This window comes from Peromyscus leucopus, chromosome 1, assembly GCF_004664715.2.
Source record: "Peromyscus leucopus breed LL Stock chromosome 1, UCI_PerLeu_2.1, whole genome shotgun sequence".
In the NCBI taxonomy this organism is placed as follows: Eukaryota; Metazoa; Chordata; class Mammalia; order Rodentia; family Cricetidae; genus Peromyscus; species Peromyscus leucopus.
The window spans coordinates 24528693-24550550 of NC_051063.1; the positions used below are offsets into that span (position 1 = coordinate 24528693).

Consider the following 21858-nt stretch of genomic DNA (forward strand, 5'->3'; position numbering starts at 1 on the left):
GTAAAAACATCATACATCGAAATAAACTTGATAGATGACGCTTAAAGAAATGTCCCTTTACTTAGAAAGCCCAAACCTCTGTGTCATGGCCAAGGTCCCAGAGCTCTGTCTGTTGATGCAGGGGCAGAAAAGGGGGAGGGCCAACAACATACTTCCAACATTTTGCTTTCAAGGTCTCCCAAAAACTTGCCTCATACATGGTTTGCATATACAAGAACTCAGAGAAAGCATCCTGTTTTGTTGAGGGGTGCACCACGGTACATTTTCATCATTGGTTTCAGAACGAGGTGTGGTGAGCAGTCATTTCCAATATTTCTTTTGGGTTGGACCATTGTTAATGGAGTCTATAAAATGAGATACATTAGGATTTGACTGCACTACATTTTTTTTTTTAATTTTACTGAGTCTGCACAGCTGAGCAAAACAGGAATACCTGTATACAGACTGATAGTATGTCATATAGTAATTTGACCTGCACATACATTTATACATTTCACAGAAATGACGCTGTATCTCATGAACAGACACACAGCTCTGGTACATTTAACAGAAATAAGATAACAACTTCATCATTTCTGTAATTCATCAATATTATATAATAAAAGCTTATAAATCGTTAGCAGAAAGAACTGTAAAACGCAGCAAGCTAAGAAAGGACAACATTTTGAGGTGTGTTTGTCTTTGTCATGCAGCATAACACCAAATTTGTTTTCTTAATAAGATGCCATGAGTTTAAGGCACTTGCAACAACGCCAGATAGCCAGGTCATGTTCTAAACTATGGGACAGATGAGTGACGGTACTGTTGACGTAAGTTTCAATAATACTAACAATTATGACGTTCATTCAAGTCTACTTGGACCTAAAACATTATTTAATACAAATAAAATGAAATCATAATGCTGTGAAACACTAAAAAAAGTTATATGTACCACAAAATATCACCCAAAAATATCTATTTACATAAATATTTGTTGTGGTCCTACTGTGAAAGAAAATGTGTGGAAAATGCGCAGATACCTATACTGTATAAAGTCGGGTTTAATACCCTTGTGTTCAATATGGTAGCTGACTTCTTTAGGATCACCATCAGGTCTATCATTTGGAAATAAAGTGAGAAAGATTCAATAGTTTAAATATTATTCTACATGTGTAATTCACATGTATGTTCCCTAATTTTAAGAAAAAAAAAAAACCTCTGACTTGTGAGGATTATAATAAAAATAAATTTGTTTTAAATGCTACATGGATCTGATTCACATCCAAATAATAAAGAAGCTCATAAGTATAAAAATCAACTATAACACTTTTCCAAAACTCATTTTCTCTAATGTGTTCAGTCTAATTAAATATTGTGATGTCCTCTCCTTGGCAGTTTGCTGTTTTTCTGTGATTTAAGACACACAGACAGCCCTATTTCCCATACACAGAAGTATCAACAAGAAAGTCAGTTAGCAAATCAAACAAGTTGGCACTATTCTAGTTTATCCAGATGGTCTTTAGTGCAAGAAAATAAAGAACAAAAATAAGGGGGCATGGAAAAGTCCAGAAAGTAAAATGTGGTTTATCAAGCTGACCATGAATTATAGCCCTAGTGTCTTCATTAAGACAAGATTTAAATCCTTAAAATTCAGTGTTGAGAATCTGATGAATGTTTTCTGTTAGCAACTCTTGGAAAATAGAGTTCACCTTTATCTCTTGGGATTGTATTGGACATTCTAATCAATGCCGTGGATGAAATGAACAAAGATGGATCACAAGTAGAAAACAGCCCACAGTCACATTGTGCTGAAAACAACTCCTTTCTTCTTCATAGAACCCATATATCCACATGAGCTGTCTTAGCCTGGAACCAAAGTCCCCAAATATATGGTCCTTGCAAATTCCTGGGGATTTGTGGATATTTGAAAGGTTAGAGAGACAATTCCCTTTGCTAATAACAAGGCAAATGTAACATCCTAGCAAGCCTTTGGCGTACCTAAACCACCCTACCTTGCAACAGAAAATATCAAACACTGATTATAATGTTGGGATTATATGCTTTTTAGAAATCAGTTAAAAGATAAATAAACCTCCAGAAATCACTGAATTTTAGCTTGATGCATTTAATTTTTATATTATTTAGTCTGTTGAAACCCACAGATCTCTCTGGGAATCTACTAATCTTGAGAAACTGCTTATGAAAGAGAAGATTCTAATCATACAGTAATAATAATATCAGGATGAAAGTTTTAATTGAACTTTACCCCAATTAAGCATACTTTCAGTAGTTTCAGGCTTCAAATGTTTTAAGAGTATTATATTTTGATAGGATAGCACATTTGAAAGTAATTTTGAGTATGAAATTTCAAAAAAAAAAACGTCATGTGATTTATTGGGTAGGCTGTGATGACCTAATGGACCATTTTTATAAGAATTTCTACATTAAAAAAACTCTATTGGAAAAATAGCAAATCTCTATTAACACAACTTCCAAATCCGGATGCTGTCTTGGACGGTTGTACATTTACCTACATAAGTAAAATGCTACCTAAAGAAAGCTTCTGGAGAATTCTGCCATTTAATAATAGAAGTCAACTGGCCTGCCAACAACACACTTTAATTTGATGATCCTTTTCCTCATGTGAAAAAGACAGCTTGACACTTTCAAATCTTGTCTTCTCTAGCTCATGTGAAATTTCTAAGGCTGTAACACCCCTGCTCTATCAGACAAAATGCAGTCTTGAGAAATCGAGTCTCCTGTGCTCCTCTCTAACCCCTTCTAACTTTGATAAACTTACTCAGAGAAAGGGCCTCAACTCCTTGTCTTCCTCCCTGACCTCAAATAAACAAAGCTCCTTAGTAGTAACTCTCAATACCATTGACTTTGTGCTTTCAGACTGCATATATATTTTTTTGGTTCAGGTCTAAGACAAGTGACCAGTTGAAATACATTTTTAATATCCTTTCTCTCTGAGCCCTGGACTGTGTTGTGACATCTTTCAGGAGTTTGTTTTTAATAAAGTTAGTGAAAATGCTTGAGTCTCTGGCTAGACATGATGATTAGGATCTGTGTCGTCCGTTCAGACGCTGACATTACAGATGAAAGATAGACATAGCACCTTTTCATTTTTATTTTTTTGGATGGGTCTTCATTCCTCCCCACCCTACCCCACCCGTGCCCCAAGGGTTTGTTCTTATAAAAGGGAAGAGTTTAAGCCTCGGTTTGAGGGTGTTAAGTAATAAATAAAACCAATTGGCTGCTAGTCATTTCCAGGACCATCTTTAAGCACAATATATATATTTTTTAAAGATATGAAATGGTGTTGTGAATTCTTTTTCTCCCTCCACTTCGTCATGCCAATTTCTCAATTATCATGCACTTTCAATCGTCCAAATACGCATATGTACCTGCCATGGGAGGCTTGTACAGAAACCATAGCAGTTGTGCTTTTTTATCAGACCAAATTTTAGAAACCATCAGAAAGAAAAGGTAACATTCAGTCTCGTCATCAGCTAGGAAAAAAATTCAGAAACTTCTAGCACTGGTTTGACATGAAGTCTGTGACCCACAGATGTGTGCTCCTCTTTTGTACGACATACATACTGGCTTGAAGTCAGAAGCTCCACACCCTTCCCTGATGAAAAGGAATAGCCCGGGTCTCGTACCACAGTCATCTATCGTACCAAATATATTATTCTCTATTCTTCTCGGTAATTCTAGCAAGATACAGACTCTTCTACTAGATTGAAGTATTTCCTACACTCTTTCAAAACATAATCAGAGCAAAGCAAGGTCATTGCAACAATAGAAAACATCACTTTACTGGTGAAAGGCTTTGCTTCAGGACCACCATGTCAACTGCTATTTTAGGTTCCAACATAAAACATGTAAAGAGCACTATCATAATCTAAGCAATAAGTCCTAATGCCACCGTAGTTACTGGAGCAGCATCGATCAAAGGCATCATGGTGACCCCGAGCACTAATCTTCTCTCTTTCCCTCAGATTTGCTGGCAGCTGTGTCTCAGAAAAAGCTGTCTTCAGCAAGGCAGAAGCAGGTAAGAGAAATACATTAGAAGTCTATGTCCCAGCCTGAGTTGTCATCAGGCGGTGGCTCATCGCTGTCCTCAGGGAAACTGTCGAAATTGCTTGTGTCTGTGGGTGATGCAACCTGCAATGTGAGAGAAGGAACAAAGGGCTTTTGGTATATTTTTGGTATAATTGTGAGCCAGAGATTTTACTTTCCATTATTAAAATGAATAATTCTTAATTCGTTTTTAAACAGACGTATAAAAACTAAATCTGTATATACTGATGGGTAACATGATCCATGCATGCATCCAATAATATTTAGATCAGATTAAATACATATCTCCTGAACATTTTTTTCCTTATAAAGACTTTGAAAATCCTTTCTTCTGGTTTTTGAAATGTAAAGTTCCTCATTATTATTATCTTTCATTATCCTGCTCTAGTACAATTATGTAGCACTGCTTTCTGAGCCTGTCTAACTTGGTGGCTGTAGATCAATTGCTCTTTCTCCATTCCTTTGCCATCCTTATTTTCTCCAGCCTCTGGTAAGCAAAATTCTAGTCTCAATTTTTGTAAGAGCAACTTGCTTTTATAGATTGCACATGGGGCTGACTGTAGACTCCCTTTATCTTTCTGTGTCTGAATTACTCACTGTATGAAAGTGACCATCAGCCGCATCCATGTTGTTACAAGTGACACGATTTCAATCTGTTTATGGAAGGGTGGCATTTTATCATGCAAATCTATACACTTTCTTTCTCTGTTGGGCCAGAATTGTGTTGTTGTTGTTGTTGTTGTTGTTTTGAGACAGGGCCTCATTGGGCAGGCTTTGCTGACCTGGAACTCAATATGTAGACCAGGCTGGCCTTGAACTCCCAGAGATCTGCCTGCTTCTGTCTTCTGGTGAGTATTGGGATAATGGTGTGGTTGCTAGGATTAAAGGTGAGTGCCACCACACCTGACAATGGGCTTGAATTCTAAAGTCATTTTTATCATCCTTCATTCAATGACATTTTTTGAACATGTAGTATGGGATGAAAATTTGGGGTAACTCTGGGGAATGGAAACAGGCATGCTTCTTACACTCAGGGGAATTTATACTGTGGTAACAAACTGTGAAAGTTAAAACAAATAATCCCAGAAATCTATAAAGAATGATAAAATCATAGCATTATGAGGAAAATTACAAGGTGTCGGGGAAATGTGAGTGATCACAGAAAATTACTTTGCAAAAGTATTATTTTAACTTAAGAATTGTTCAATAAAGAGGGTAGTGCATACACCAAGGTCCTAAGAGGGTTCTGGGAACGGGCCAACATGACTGATACACAAGAGAGGAGAGTAGAATGGGGTATAACCAGAGAAGGAGGCAGAAGCCAGGACATAGGCCCTGGAAGGCCATGGTATGGATTCCATATGTTTATTTTTAAAAAGCATAATGAAAGTATTGTAAGAAATATGTTTACTATAAGTACAATGAAAGTTTAGAGATTTGTTCTAAACTTGAGCAAAATTCTTCTATATTTGCTGGCTGAAGTCTGGTCTTCAGGGCATCAAGCAAAAAAACCCTTGTAACTATCCTTACTGTATAAAGTCATCCCTGATAAATCTAGGTGAGAAAAATTTACATCAAATACTTGGACCTTCTGGCTTCTCACTCTACACTTATGAATGTAATTGGGACCAGTGATGTGAAACATGGGTGTAGTATTTTTATTTTGTTTCCTGAATTAAAAACAAAACAACCAACAGAGAAATAAATCTTAGAAGAAAGCAAAAATGTTTCTATACACAAAAACTCTTGAGTTAATTCTAGAGAGCTGAAGCATATAAACAAAATTCATAGGACCATAAATCTGTCCCTTCCACTTTTGATAAAATGCAGCATGCTGTATTAAACAGGGGCAGTGCACATCATTCAGTTGAAGTCTATTTTAGGTTAGTATGATGTACATGGTCCATGTAGCGAACTAGCTATTTGACAGCATGCCCCCACCCCCTATGCCCGAAATAAACTGTGTTAGGAAAAGAGAACCTCCTTTCAGATATTAATAGAAGGAAGAAAGAACATATGGCTTCCAAGTCATGCTGGGGTAGGTATGGACATGTGAATGAAACAACACTGAAAACAGTTGCTGTGAACTCTGTATATTCTTTTAGCTACAAACATACATTTTTAACATGTACCATGACAAAATATCCATTGTATTCATGGATAACGTGAATTTGAATTCCAATGAAGAATTTAAAAAGATTATATCACACATATAATAACCATCCCTAGATTTGTCAGTATTATGTTTGGATTTTAGAATATGCCACCGTTATAAAATAGTGTTTCATAGATTTCATAATATGATCATAAAACTCTAAAAATAACAAGTCTTTGTTGATTGAAAAATCAAAAATACTGTCAAGTATGTACCATTTATAAGCTAAAAAGTCTACTTACACTTGGAATTATGGGAGGTGTCAAGGTGCCTTTTCTTAAGCCTTCCCAATTAAACCCCTCAAACCATCTAAGAAGCAAAAATAAAGACAATTAAGACATTGCATCTCTGTTACATATTCTCACTACAACATATTTGATATTTGATATACCTGATAGACAGAAGGGTCTCATGGAGTCTAGGATGACCTTAAACTTACTATGTAGGTGATGATGACTTTGAACTACTGATCCTCCTGCCTCCAGTTCCCAAGTGTTGGTATTACAGATGTATGCTACCACATCTGGCTCAGAATGTTTTTAATGAGCTTATTTTATAAAATGCAAAAAACTATTAAAATATTTTAAAAATACTTTTATTAAATTATTAAAAGACCTAAAAATAATTGTATCTAAAAATTTTACACTTAAGTGTAATTTTAAAATATTTATACTTAAGGTGTAATTGTCAAATTCACATACCAATTTATCACGCAACTTTGTTTTTGTAATTTCAATTTTGTCTGTATGTCTAAGTTCTTGCACTATCATAATTTAACAAATGTCATAGTATGCTTTGCTCTATGCATCGCAAACACTTTCCATCTTCGCCAGAGAATCAATATGCTAGTTCCAGTGTATGTGTGTGTGTGGGAGATCGAAGACCCATTCTACACTGTCATTGTGACAGCCTCTAAGCAGTCTTTCAGAGATCTCTACTCAGGTGAAAATGGGAATCTTGACTTTACTGCAGAAAATAATTTCAGGATGAGCCAGTATGAGGCAGAGTTAAAATTGGTTAAGAAAGCATTTTGACACAGATTTCAGCATGGGGGTTGCTAGAAAGAGAAACACTTGCAAAGAATAAGACTCAACCAAGCGAGCAGTGAGCTTCTCAAGAGATGTTAAACTGCGCATGTCAGAAATGGCCATATATATGATTTTTGTGGCTCAAATCATACCTCAAAAGTTAGCTTAAAAAACGTTCTCTCATCACCTTTTTTTTTTTTTTTTGGTAAATCAGAGTATAGGGTGGCTTCATAGGTGCCTTGGATAGGGATGTAATCTGATGAGGCAGATCGTGACTAATTTACAGGAGTTACCAAAAGGAATTGCCTGTAACCAGGTAAGGCGTCCAGTGGAAGGACTGAGACCCTATCTCAGCCATGTGACCTTTGACCTGCAATTTTCCCTGTCTACAAGATATGCTGGGGTTCACAGAGACAGCTGACCTGAGTTCATGGGAGCACATGGACTCTGGACCAACAGTTAGGGAGCCAGCATGGACTGAACTAGGCCCTCTGCATGTGTGTGACAGTTGTGTAGCTTGGTCTGTTTGTAAGGCTTCTAGCAGTGAGATCAGGATCTGTCCCTAGCGCTTAGTTGGCTTTTAGGAACCTGTTCTCCATGCTAGATTACCTTGCCCAGCCATGATGCATGGGGAGGAGCTCAGTCCTGCCTCAACTTGAGTGCCATGCTATGTTCAAGCCCACAGGATGCCTGCCCTTTTTTGAATGGAGAAGGAGAAGGATTGGATGGGGAGGGAGTAGATGAGAGCGGGAGAAGGAATGGGAGGAGAGGAGGAAACTGGTTGGTATGTAAAATAAATGAAAAAAATGTTAATTAAATAAAATTAATTTAAAAAATGTTGTGCTGGGGTAAAGGTGGTACAGAGATTTTGCGATTAGCCAACTAATGACGGGTCCAGCTTGAGACCCATGCCATGAGAAGGAGCCCAACCCTGACACTGCCTGGAGGGCTAGGACCCAGAGGCTGTACAGCCTGGAGACCTAGGATAGAACCAAATATGACTGACAGGACAAAAAATAAGTCAATGAAATGATGAAGGTCACCTGCATAGGGACAAGATTCCTTTGAGAGTTGCAAATAAGAATGTTAAAGTAGCAATTAGTCATACTCAAAGCCCTATTGTCTATAGCCTTTCTCCTTCCCGTTCTACAAGCTTCAGTTTTCTAGGGACCTCACAGGTAGAAAAAGGTGTGTCTAAATTCCAGCCCGTCTATCAGTTACTCTACCCATTTGAAGCCTGGAACCATGTGGAATCTAACTCAACTACAACTAGGTCCTCCAGACCCATTTTAGCCATCCGCCTTACTATTGCCACCTTACCCCATACATCACTGAGAACCACAGAGAGTCCTTCCTGGGAATGCAAGGTAGGTTACTTACACTCACTCTGTTGGTCTACTTAATCAGCCACCCTACCTGCCACTCACCCTGGACCCAACTGTGGAATTTGACAGGGAATTCTCCAATGTTGTTTTTATCAAAATCTCAACCATTCGATTTTTACCAATAAAGACTCTATAGCCAGATGCTGGGGTGATAGCCTGCTAGCTCAGAGAGGCAGAAAAAGCACTCAGCTGACCTTCCTCCTCAGCTGACATTCTAGAAAAACTCTTTTCCTCCACCTTCTCAAACAAACAAACAAAAAACCCTCAAACTGAATGTTCCTCCCTTCTACTTCCTGTTTGTCTCTCTATCCATCCTCCTGACTCCCTCTTACTGTCTTTTGCTTTTTTTCTTAATGATCCTATGTTCACTTCTTGTCAACTGGTTGCTTGCTCCACCTTTTGACCTATGGTTGACTTTATTTAATCCTATTTAAACATTCAAGCAGAAATCTCTTGGATTAAAGGTATATATATATGCTAAGGCTGAACCATACCACAACTAGAAACAGGTTTTTCCAGTAAAAAATGCACTCTCCAGGTTCACAGTATGATCAAACAGCTTGCAAAACTACAAAGTCCCCATGAGGCCTTCAACCCACTTATCAGCCACTCTAACTACTGAGCAACTACCATACAGCATGAAGTCTGACCCAGGACTCCAAGTAGGTCCCTGTATCTGTTCTAATGCCTGTGAGCCCACGAGCTACCCTATCTACTATGCTGCTACCACGGAATATATAATCTGACTCAGAACTCCAGGCAGTTCCCTTAGACACATTCTGTCCCTATGCCCATTTATCAGCCACTTTACCCACTACTCTGCACAGGTGCAATGCGGTGTACAACCAAGAACTCCAGAGCGATCCCAGAGACCCGTCAAGCCCATCTGCACACCTGTGAGTGATACTGCCCCCCCCTACACTCTACCTCCCCAAACAACATGGAGTACAACCTGGAACTCCAGGTAAGTCTCCCAGACCCATTCTGCCTCAGCCACTGCCTGGAAGTCACCCCTGACACAACACAATGCTTCCAAACCACATGAAAGCTGATGAACAGCTCCCAGGTATGTCCCCCATCCTAGTAGCCACCTACCCATTGCAGCCCTGGCACCATCAACATTGCATGGAGTCTGACCTGGAACTTCAGTTAGGACCTCTAGACCCATTCTACTACCTGGAGTCTATCAGCGACTCTACCCCCATGCTGCCCGGGTGCCACATAGAGTCCAGCATGGAACTCCCAGGAGGAACTCTGTATCTATTCAGCCTGCATGACTGTCAGCTGTCTTACCTACAATGTCACTGATCACCATGTAGAGTCTGATGCAGAACACCAGGGAGGTCCCTCAGATCCTCTGTGCCCACTCAACTTTATCTGCCACATCATCTGACGCTACTTGGAGTAGAACCCAGAACTCCAGGATCCCCAGACCCATTCTATCCACCTGCCTGCCTATCACCCTACCAAGTTCCCCAAGTGGAGTCTGAACTCAAACTCCAGGCAGATCACCAAGACTCCTCCCATTGACCTGCCTGTCAGCCACCCTACCTACTACTTAACCCAGGCAGGGACAATAGGCAGGTCTCCTCAGACCTCTTCTGCCTATACTCCTGCCTATCAGCCCCTTTATCCACTTCACCAAGTGGCATACAACCCATAACTCCACGTAGTTCCCCCAGACCCATTCTGCCTGCATGTCAGTCACCTTACCCACCACTGCATCCTGGCATCATATCAAATCCAACCAGCAACTTCTGGTATATTCTTCAAACCTATTTCACCCACCTGCCTACCAGTCACCATGCCCACTGCATCCAATCTGACTCTACTCCTGGAACTCCAGCAGGTCCCATAAGGCTTCTTCGAACCCATGTGCATATTAACTACCGTACCCACCACACTGCTACCACACAGTGCACAGTTGGATCTGAACTTCAGGTAGGTCCTCTAGACCCATTACCCACAACTACCTGCTGATTGCCCAACCATCATACCCACCATCCTCCCCTGGCACGGTATGCAGTTTGACTCGGAACTACAAGTAGAAACTCTCAAAGATAGTCTGTCACCTCACCTACCAAGACACCCTGGGATCATAATGTCTTGTGCCCCTGACTCCAGATAAGGATACCCAGTCTAGCTTCCGCATCACCCTGAGAATGGTGTGTTGTTATCTATCCCACCCCTACATTGCACCCCTACTCTCACTGTGACCCCAGCTCCTGCAACCCAAGTAGCACCTGCAGAACCTGATGAGGTCTCCACAGCTCAAGCCCGGCAAGGAGATTCTTCTGAGTCCACAGAAGGTTTACTCATAGACTCAGAACTTGTATTCTTACTTGCTGAGCTATCTTGAACTCACAGATATGAACAAGACTGAACACCAAGAACCATTCAGCTGGTCCATAACCTAGCAAGTTGGAGAAACAGCAAACTGAGATCCAAATAACACCCCACAAAAGTGAAATGAGATAGCTACATCCAAAACTGCCAATCAGCTGACTCCAGATGCCCGGGTCCCACTGGAAAAAAAACCCATAAATAATATGAATAACCAAGGCCGTATGTCTTTTCCAGAAATTATCCCCCATTGTACTGACCTGTGAGAAAAACAACCTAGCTAATATACAAGACAAAAAATTTCAAAACAGCCATCATAAATACATTCAAAAACTCAGAGAAGATATGAACAAATGCCTAAATGAGGAGCATGAAAGTACAAACAGTTGAACAAAGTGATGAAAAAAATTCAAGATATGAAAATTAAATAAAAAAGAGATAGATTCTTTGAAGAAAAGTTAAGATGATATAAAACTCTAAATGAAATAAGAAGGTAAACAAAAAGGTTTTGGGAAAGTCTTGGCAATTGACTGGATCAAGTAGAAGAGATAATATCAAGTTTTTAAATTTTTTTTTCCCAGACAGGGTTTCTCTGTGTAGCGTTAGCTGTCCTGGAACTCCATCTGTAGACCAGGCTGGCCTTGAACTCACAGATATTCGCCTGCCTCTGCCTCCCTAGTGCTGGGATCAAAGGTGTACACCACCACCACCCAGCAATATCAGCTCTTCAAGAGAAGACAGAGGAAATGGATCACTCAGTCAAAGAAAGTGGTAAATCTAAACACACACACACACACACACACACACACACACACACACACACTGAGCAAAACATTCAGGATATCTGATACACTATAGAAAGAACAAACATACAAATTATAGGTATAGATGAAGAAAGCCAGGTCAAAGGCAAAAAACAGATTTTCAATGAAACCACAAAAGAAAAATCCCAAATCTAAGGAAAGAGATGCCCACTAAAGGGCAGGAGGCACGAAGAGCACCAAATAGGCAGGACCAGAAAAGAAACTCTCCACATCACATAATAATCAAAGCACTCAATGTTTTGGCCAACAGGACAAAGAGAGAGAACTGAAAGCATCACATAGAAAGAATACGTCATTTCTTTTCTTTTCTTTTTCTTTTTTTTTTTTTTTTTTTTTTTTGGTTTTTCGAGAGAACACGTCATTTCTAAAGGCAAACCCGTCAGAATAACACTGGCCTTTTCAGTGGAGACTTCCAAAGCCAGAAGGGCCTGGACATATGCTCTCCAAGTGTTAAAAGACCACAGATATCAGCCCAAACTAGCCCTGCCCTCCTAAGGGAATCATAGGCTTTCCGCTCTGATGACAGGTGTCTTGAATGAGTGAAGCTCCTCAAGTTTTCTTAGCAAAAGCCTGCAGTCAACATTGAGGTGTCCCAGAAAATTCTGGACAGGTTAAAAATGTCAACTTTCTTTGCTTTATTGGGGCTTTGTTCTTTGCCTTGATCAGCAGCTTAGGACCACTTTCTAAGTAGACTTGTGTGATATTGATAAGGATGACCCTGTGCCACAGGAGTTCTTATTAGCTCCAGCACTGGGAATTTTCCATTTAGAAAAGCCTTGTAGCTTCTATGCAGCAGAATAAGACATAGCATTATGATTCCTCACTTAAGAGCTAGGGGACTTTCCGCAGCTGGTCTCTAGTGTATGAATGGCTAAGATGCTCACAAGCTGTAGCAGCTGTGGCAATGCTGGTACCTGATAAACAGAAACGGCTCTAATACACCTATTCCAGAACCAAATGTAAGTCCACCTTATACTAAAGCAGAGAAGGCTTAAGCCACAGATTGACTGAAAATGACCGGTGAACTCAGGGCAGCATAAAACTGTTGTTTCAAACAGTTAAGAAAAGTATTCAGGGACTTCATGACTCATGCCCCCTGGGAAGAAAAGCATTATCTGTTCTAGTCATTTATGTCTTTGGGGTTAAAGGAGCATAAAGTCTACAATCCACATAGTCACAATGTTGCATCTGTTTTGTCTCCATAACTACCAAGGAGACAGAACTAAGAGCCTTTCCTTAACTCATTACAAAGGGTTGGTACATTCTGAGAAAGAGATTGACAATGAGAGCCTACTCAAATGTTTCCCTGTCAAGAATATAAGTATCACCTGTGTGTGCTGACAGCATCTCAGGGTGGATAGAGATCTAATCTCACGGATTCAGAGAACTCAAAATATTATATATCCTACAATAAAATTGACCCTCCCGGGACTCCTTGGCCTCAGTGACATCCAGAGAATATGCCACTTAAACCTGTAAATTCTGTAAAGGTCTAAAAATTCTCTTCAAACAAGAAGTAATAAATAAATGAGACATCTTGATATCATAACTTCCTAAATGCAAAGATAAGTTTCCCTTACAAATTACATGGCTGGCTTTGTGTCATTATTTTTTTTAGGCACAGTCAGCATATATACTCAATGGTTGCAACCTTACGCTGTTTTCTTTGTAATTTATTCACACTGGATTCCTTCTTGGAATTGTTCTTTTATGTTTTGCCACATTATATTTTTAAAAAAAGATGATAAAGACAGTGACCCTCAGTAGTCTGATAGCAGCGCATGGAGAACCCGTGTCCTTCAATATTAGAATGGAGCATATATATCTGATAGGCCAGGCTTTGTGTCCTGTCAGCAGTCTAATCTAGGTCAGATTCTGACAAGTTTAATCAGACTAGCATCATGATTGTCAAATATCTTATGAATAAAGAGACACTGTTATTTTTGTTGCTAATATATATATATATTAAATATAACAATCTATGTTATACTTTCTTATTTATATGGTTTGTTGTCCCATGTCATCACACTGTCCCTTATAGATTTCCATGGGATGATGATCCCCCAGTGTCCAAACTTAGACTTTCTTATCTCATTCTTAGGTATCACAGGTTGAAACTTTAGCTATCTGGATGCTCAATGTCGGCATCCCTGTTCATAGCAAAGACATTTTAGAATACAGGCCTTTGAACATTATCCACCATTAAGATTGAGGGATCAGCCGGGCGGTGGTGGCACACGCCTTTAATCCCAGCACTTGGGAGGCAGAGCCAGGTGGATCTCTGTGAGTTCGAGGCCAGCCTGGGCTACCAAGTGAGTTCCAAGAGAGGTGCAAAGCTATACAGAGAAACCCTGTCTCAAAAAACAAAAAAAAAAAAAAAAAAAAAAAAAAAAAAAAAAAAAAAAAAAAAGATTGAGGGATCAAAGTCTCAGAGGGGGAAACTAAGGCAAGACAGAAAGAGAAAATGAGAGGACATGAGAAGGAGAAGTAATGCTTCACAATGGAGTCAGGTCAGAGCTTCCTGCTAGAACAGAGTTAAGAACTCCATCCCAACTAACCATTTGCTATGAAGATTACCTGCATAGACACAATGTTACTCTTTTTTTTTTTTTTTTTTTTTTTTGGTTTTTCGAGACAGGGTTTCTCTGTGTAGCTTTGCGCCTTTCCTGAAGCTCACTTGGTAGCCCAGGCTGGCCTCGAACTCACAGAGATTCGCCTGGCTCTGCCTCCCGAGTGCTGGGATTAAAGGTGTGCGCCACCACTGACCGGCTACAATGTTACTCTTGTACTGAGCTGTTAAAACTGCAAGCCATCTGCTTAAGGCTTAAGTGTACATGGCCTTTCTCCTTTCCAAGTTGTAAGCCTACTGTTATCCAGGGCTCTTGCTAGAAAGCTCGCATATAGTAAAAGATGTCTTTTTTTTTCTTTTTAGGATTGTCCAGAATCTTTAATAAATACTATACAAATTCATTAAAGAAAAATTTACAGGTCCTTTCATAAAATACCTAGAGAATTAAAATCAAAACAATATATGAGCTTAACCTTGATGGAAAATGTATCTAAACATCAAGAAAGCAATAAAACTATAACAGTCAGATTGGAGAGCAGCAGGACCTAGGGGTAGCAGGCCTGGTGAACCCCATCTCCTTGTCATGGCATTGACAGTTAGTAAAAGATGTCCTAATCCCCTTTGTGACCCTGGTAACTCGTAGTTTTCTCAGATGTCCATCTTATCGCAGATATCTCCAGAGCTGCCTTATATTCTCATTTGCAAAAATAAGGGAAAAAATTTCTAGTAACCCTTGAAGATTCAACTTGACAGCCGTCAAAATTGAATGCATGACTATTCTTAAGACACCCGAGTGTGGCACTTTTGAGAAGCCCACATCCATACTTGGGTATGTTCCTTCCGAGTGCTTACATTAGAAATCTCTTTCTAATAACTTCAACTTGGCTTCTTCTTAGCCTGACCTGAAGTGCAGTGCTCTCCTCAGCAAAGTCAAGAGTCCCATTTTCACCTGAGTAGAGATAGCCTAAGGAAAGGCTTCAGCTACTCTAAGTAGGATATAGCGCTGAGTCCCTAGCTCCCAAACCCACTGCCACTGATGATTAGAAATCTCTATCTCTATATCTCTATGTTTTGCCTTTAATTTAAAGAACATAAGGTATGATTTAGGGAACAATTTTGTTTTCCCTATGCAACAGAGAACAAAGTCTCAAAATCATAAATATACATATTTTTTCTTTGTGACAAAGGGGTACAACAAATAAATACTGATTGAGTGTTAATTGAGAGAAACTAAGTCAATGAACTGCTGGATATTAATGAGTAAATTTCCAGATACACATAGAAAAGTTTAAAGAGGCTACCACTCTCTCTGAATGTTCTAACCAATAACTAAAAACTTCCACCCTGGGAAAACTTGTCACACTTTCTCAATTATAAAAAAAAGATCACTTACTTGTGTTTCTGAATGTCTTTTACTCCGTTTTTCAAATTTCCTAACCTTTCTGATGGGTTGTCCCTAAAAATGAAATAATGATCTTGTGAAAAATGTTGGACATTTTCACATTAGGATCCTTTTAAAACAATGCACTTCAAATACTTACCTGCATAGTTTTTTAATTAAATTAGCAGCATTTTTTGCAATCTTCTTTGGAAATTCTATCATGTCAATCCCCCGCAGTATGATGTTATAGGTTTTCATAGGGTCTGGGCCTGAGAAAGGTGGGCTGCCAGGAGAGAGACAGAAAGAGACGGTGTTTTTGCTCTCTGGAGAAGCATTAGAAACTTGTTACAGCCATATGCACGCTGTCAGCTTTTGTGCGGGGGAATTGCATCAGCGATGACAATGGAATGAGACATGCGCTGTGCTATGACAATGGAATGGAAGGCTTCCCGGGGCCACTTTTTAGCCAAGCCTCTGACGCACAGCTTGTCCGCTGGTCCCCTTCCTTTGACCCTCTCTCACCCCGTGCTTAATCACTGTGCCATCTCCAGAACTCTACTGCCTTTCCCACAATGCCTCACGGCGGCACTTGGGTGATTACCATATACTTGACAGATTCTTCAGAAAATACTCTCTAAATACAGAGTTTATACCTCTTTGGGGAATAAATCTTAAGAATAATTTTATTTTATGACCCCATGTTCATTAATATTAATTCATATTCTTCACTTTTAGGCTGTCGTAGTACTTCCTTTGTTTGTGTGTGTGTGTTTCCATTTACTTTAGTCTGTTGTTAGCTAGGAATTGCAGCTTTAATTGCCATTCAGACGGATACAGCTGCAATTCTGTCTGATCTCCTAGTGTCTGTTCTTCATGTGGTGTCAGAATGGGATGTCCTTTTACTCTCTTGAGTCAGCAGTTTTGATCTTGCTTTAAAACTGAAGAATCAAATTCTTAGTCTTTTTGTGATTAATTTAGCACTTTCTAATTGTTGTTTTTTATATTCATGTTTATTTTAGACAACTAAATAATTTATTAGAGATGCCTTTTGTGTAGTTTTAAGATGATGCAGGCTTAATCTGCACTAAGATATTCATAACCCTATAAAATGTTATTTAGTAGAAAGTAAGCTATACAATGCCCCAAAATACTAATAATCAACATTTGATGAACATGATTTCATGAAATTATTTGTATATATGAGCACAGACAGAATTATACTGTATATGTTGTTTTAAATGCAGAGATGTGTTCAACTTAATTTTGCATCAAGCAGAGAGAAATGCTAAGCTTTTATATGTATTTCTTAACAACAATATCAATTCCTAAAATATTGCTTGAAAATAAATAAAAAACATTGGAACCTTTTGTAATGTCATACTTCAACTATGAAAAATATTTGAGATTATTAATTTTAATGATGAGAAATAAATGTATCTATAGCTTTCCTTCCATGTTAATTTTTACTGATATTGGTATTAAAATGTTTAAAGAATATGATATTTGCATTCTCTTCAATAACATTTAAAATATTTAATCTAAATTCTAATTAATTAAAATTTAAAAACAGCATCACCCCATATGCCAGTTTCTCTGTTGCTGAGATGCTCATCAGTTTCATTCTTTTGTTGAGTTGACCAATCAGTGTTTGTGAGAAAGGCCTCTGTGAACACTTTATATAACATGTTTTACTTTAAGAATAACTTGTTTGGTGTACTACCCTGGCTAAATTATTTTCTTCCTTGAAACTACATGGTTATCGATACGCCATCTTTTAACATTTAAGATGATCAAGAGAAGATGGGGCCTTACTGGATCCCTAATCCTCTCATAGCCACACCATACATCATGTTTTGTGCCTCTGATATCAATATATTATTCCTTAACCTCGAATTTGGAAAATTAGCCTTAGATACATCCTGGTGTTGTTATTCCGAACATTCTGCCAATGGTAACACATAATAGTGAGATTTCTGAATCATCTGTTACTCTTATTTTTTTTAATTTTCTTTGAGGAAAGCCATGCTTAAGATGCCCTTTCTCTTTCTCTCTACATCTACATTCTATTCTTCCTGCAAGGTTCAGTCAGTCTTAGTCTTATATTGTACAGGAGTCTTCTGAAATCCATGGGTCATGATGACCCCCTGTTACTCAATGTCTTTGGCACATATCATGGTGGTACATTCATTTTTGTTTCAGTATTATTTCTTGGGGAACTTATAGCATGTTATATGTCCTTTGGTATTCCAAATGACTGTTGATTATAATATTATACAACTGATGAGCAAATAGCTCACATTTCATTTAGATACAAAGGCTGTTAGCCAGTCCTCCTGCTTCTAAGGAAATCTGACCAGAACTTTTTATGTGATTATCATTTCCTGTACTATATGATCAGCTAAAAGACTAGTCTAATAAATCCCAAGGAAATTTGATCTTTTTATATCACACACATACACACACACACACACACACACACACACACACACACACACATTTTGACAGCAATGGCAAGATTAAAGTCGTATTGAATTGGTTTCACTCATGTGATCTATTTTGCTGACTGCTTTATGAATATATGATTACTTGCATAAATAATTGAAGTTGTGTTCCATGGTATGGTGAGTTATCCTTTAAGATCCGTCTAATCAGAGTGCCAAAGGCAGGAGTGCACAGCTGTCTGAGGCCTATTGTTATTCGCAGTTCCCTGTAAATATCCATACCTGCCAGTCAGAAGCTCATACATTAGAATTCCTAGTGACCAGTAGTCAGCTGAAATGTCATGGCCTTTGTTCAGGATGATCTCTGGGGCTACATATTCTGGAGTCCCACAAAAAGTCCATGTTTTCTTTCCAAATCCTATTTTCTTTGCAAAGCCAAAGTCAACCTTATGAAGAGAGAGAGCAAGACACTTAAGCTATTTATGATCAAGTTGTAGAAAACTACGTGTTTAGCTAAGCATATGGATGATATCAATAAAGAAATAAAAGTCATTACAGTCCTGTCTTCTAAAAGGAACCATGTATGTTGCAAACACAGTTGTCGTGTTCAAATTCTGTTCCAATGAGGAAAGTGAAACCTGAACATGGATAAAATTGAAACCATGAAAAGGAAAGGCTCTTTCTAGAAACACTTTTTCATTTTTCCTACTTTATTTTTGGCCAGTAGTGGTTGTGGCATAAAGAAAAGAATTTCTCCTTTAAAGAGGCAGAGATCCAGGTGGGTCATCATCAAAGTTTCCTCAGCCAATACCTGCTTTCTTCTGGACAGTATAAAGCGGACGGCTCTAGTATTGAATATATGACAAGAAGCTTTACCGTTGGAAGGAGTTAAGTGACAGAATCAAGAGAGAATTACTTAATTTTGGTAAACAAGCAGATAAAACAAGATCTATCCTCTTTTTGTGGAACTTTCTGGAGGAGCTGCAAATACAGAAAGCCTCTTTTTTTGCAAAGTGATTTGGTTTAGATGGAAATAGTTACCTGCCACTGATACAGATGGAATTAAAACCCAAGCGTGGGTAACAATTCGAAAAGTTTATACCTAGAATCAGGTGCCAACAGATCCAAAGCTCACAAGAGTTGGACATTTTTAAATAAAGAGTTTCTTTTATACTGTAGCTCATAGCCAGTTGTTAGTGTTATTGCTGTTAATACAACCTAGATAATATTACCTCAGAACTTATTCCTCAAGAACATTATACTTAAATACCAAATACTAAAATGTTCACAGTCTTGTATAACATTAATTTCCATTGTAGTTGGATGGCAGAAAGCTGGATACAAATACAGAATAATATGTATAAGTGCTTTCAGGTCTATGAATACATGCCAACAAGGGAATTTTCTAACAGTTGTTAGAACACATGCTTTGTGGGAGTATTATTAATTCAAACCTAGCCAATTTAATTTTTCATAAAACTTTGTATAATTTAAAATACATTGTAATTGAAAACAATGACAATAACACTGCTTTCAAGAAGTTATAACATTGAAGTGGAATATATTTTGTGTTAACAAATGAACATGACTACTTTAGAACTTCAGGACACAACCATTGTATGAAACACACTGACCAGCTTGGCATAACCTCGATGATCTAGGATGAGATTTTCTGGCTTGAGGTCCCTGTAAATGATTCCTTTGGAATGCAGATAGGCAAATGCTTCTACCACACACGCTGTGTAAAATCTGGTTGTCGAATCTTCAAACGAACCCCTGAAAATGGAAAATGCAATAAACAGTGTATGAGAAATTAATTCTCTAGAAAAACTGATTCATGTATATGTGAGTTCATTATATTTCTGTACCAAAGTTGGCTCAGAGGCCAATGGCTAAATGGCTCCATATGCATCATTTTCATTCCATTAGGTTTTTAAAACATCAGAGGATCAAGCCAAAGAATTATTGCCATTATGAGTGGGAAAGTTAAATCCAACTTCCTGGAAGGCTCAAGAAGGGATCAGTAACATTAAGTTTGATGGACTTTGTGGCTTCCTCTAAGCAGCCCACTGATATACAAAAAATGTAGAGAGTCCTAGTCGTAGGCTGAAGAATGAGTCCTAGATTAGCACTTGTTTACTAACTGTTTCCTTTTCAAATGAGAGGTTATTTTGATTTACTATTTTTGATTTAATTTATTGCTTATTCTTTGTTACTTGGGTAACCTAGTTAGTTTTTAAAAGTTATTTATTTAATAACTTTTTTATTCATTTTACATACCAACCACAGTTCCCCCTCTCATCTTTCCTTCTGCTCGCCCCAAGAATGGCTAAGATCAAAAACACTGATGACAGCTTATGTTGAAAAGGATGTAAAGCAAGGGGAACACTCCTCCACTGTTGGTAAGAGTGCAAACTTTTACAGCCACTTTGGAAATCAGTATGGTGACTTCTCAGAGACTTGGAAATCAATCTACCTCAAGACCTAATACTCTTGGGCGTATACCCAAAGGATGCTCAATCATACCACCAGTTAGTTCTTAATATATACTTAAGTCCTGTACCATTTAGCTATATCTCTAGTCCAAAGGAGAAGTTATATTAAACAGAGAGATTATTCACCTTCAATAATAATCATACAAGTGTATGTATAATTAACATACAACTCAAGTATATGGATTTGTTTATGGTTACTTTTAGCAAATTATATATGGATCATTCTAAAGGTTGTGGATATGGTTCCTGTGAATGTGATAATGAAAGATGCCAGTGTTTATAAAGAATCATGCCATAGAGCTGTAACCCTGTGCATATCTTCTCACCAGCTATGTTAGGTCTCTGATACTTCTGCCATCAAGACAGACAGTATCTACCTTCCAGACCATTGCTTTCTCATCAGTAGGAAGAAAGGGAACTAAACACAACCAGAAGAAAAAGTCACTAGAAGGAACTGTTAAATTCCAACATTTAACAAGAAAGCATTTTCTCTCTGTCTCTTTGCCTCCCATCTTTCTCAGTCTCATCTGTATATGTATATGTGTATATATATATATATACACATGTAACTCTAAGGTCATTCATTGTCTCTAGAGCAGAACTTTTGTACTTGTTTATTCACTGGATTTAAGGTTAGTGTGTTCTTTTTCTTTCTCAAATATTGAGGCTCAATCAAATAATTTCATAATTTATGGCTATTAGCATGAGCTCTTTCAGATCTTGAAGTGGCTGCAATGAAACAGGAGCTACCACAACTTCAGGAGGTGTCCAATAAACAACAGTGCAGGAGCTTGCTCATCAGCAGGTGCCTGCTTGCATTTTGGTGAAGCTTCTTTTTAAAAACTGAAGGTGAAGTCTCACAACCAGAGCAGTGGAGTGTGACTACATATTTACAAAATTCATTTGCAAATCTAGAGCCAAAGCAGATGCCTTGTGGCCATTTTTATTTAGAAATAGTATGTTTGGCTGTGCAGACATCATTTACTTTCTATATCCACTGAGTAGTTACTAAAACAACCAGCTGGTCTGAATCACAGCTAAGCTAGGCATAATAGCACATAACTGTAATCCAGTACCTAGGAGGCTGAGGCAAGATGCCAGACTGGATTGTAGAGAGCCCTTTTCTCAAACACAAGTCATACATATAAAATTCAAGATTAAATTAAGCT

The 21858-nt window shown here is 38.4% G+C and overlaps 1 protein-coding gene across 1 annotated transcript in view; it reads right to left on the reverse strand.

Moving 5' to 3' along the window:
• Positions 1-393: 393 nt before the first annotated feature.
• Prkg1 (protein kinase cGMP-dependent 1) overlaps positions 394-21858 on the reverse strand; it is a 1109494-nt gene continuing 1088029 nt past the window's right edge. The window contains 6 exon segments of the mRNA XM_028895018.2: positions 394-4152; positions 6466-6532; positions 15766-15828; positions 15914-16036; positions 18477-18640; positions 19829-19970. Of these exon segments, the coding sequence (XP_028750851.1) occupies positions 4054-4152; positions 6466-6532; positions 15766-15828; positions 15914-16036; positions 18477-18640; positions 19829-19970 (658 nt within the window). The 3' untranslated portion in view covers positions 394-4053.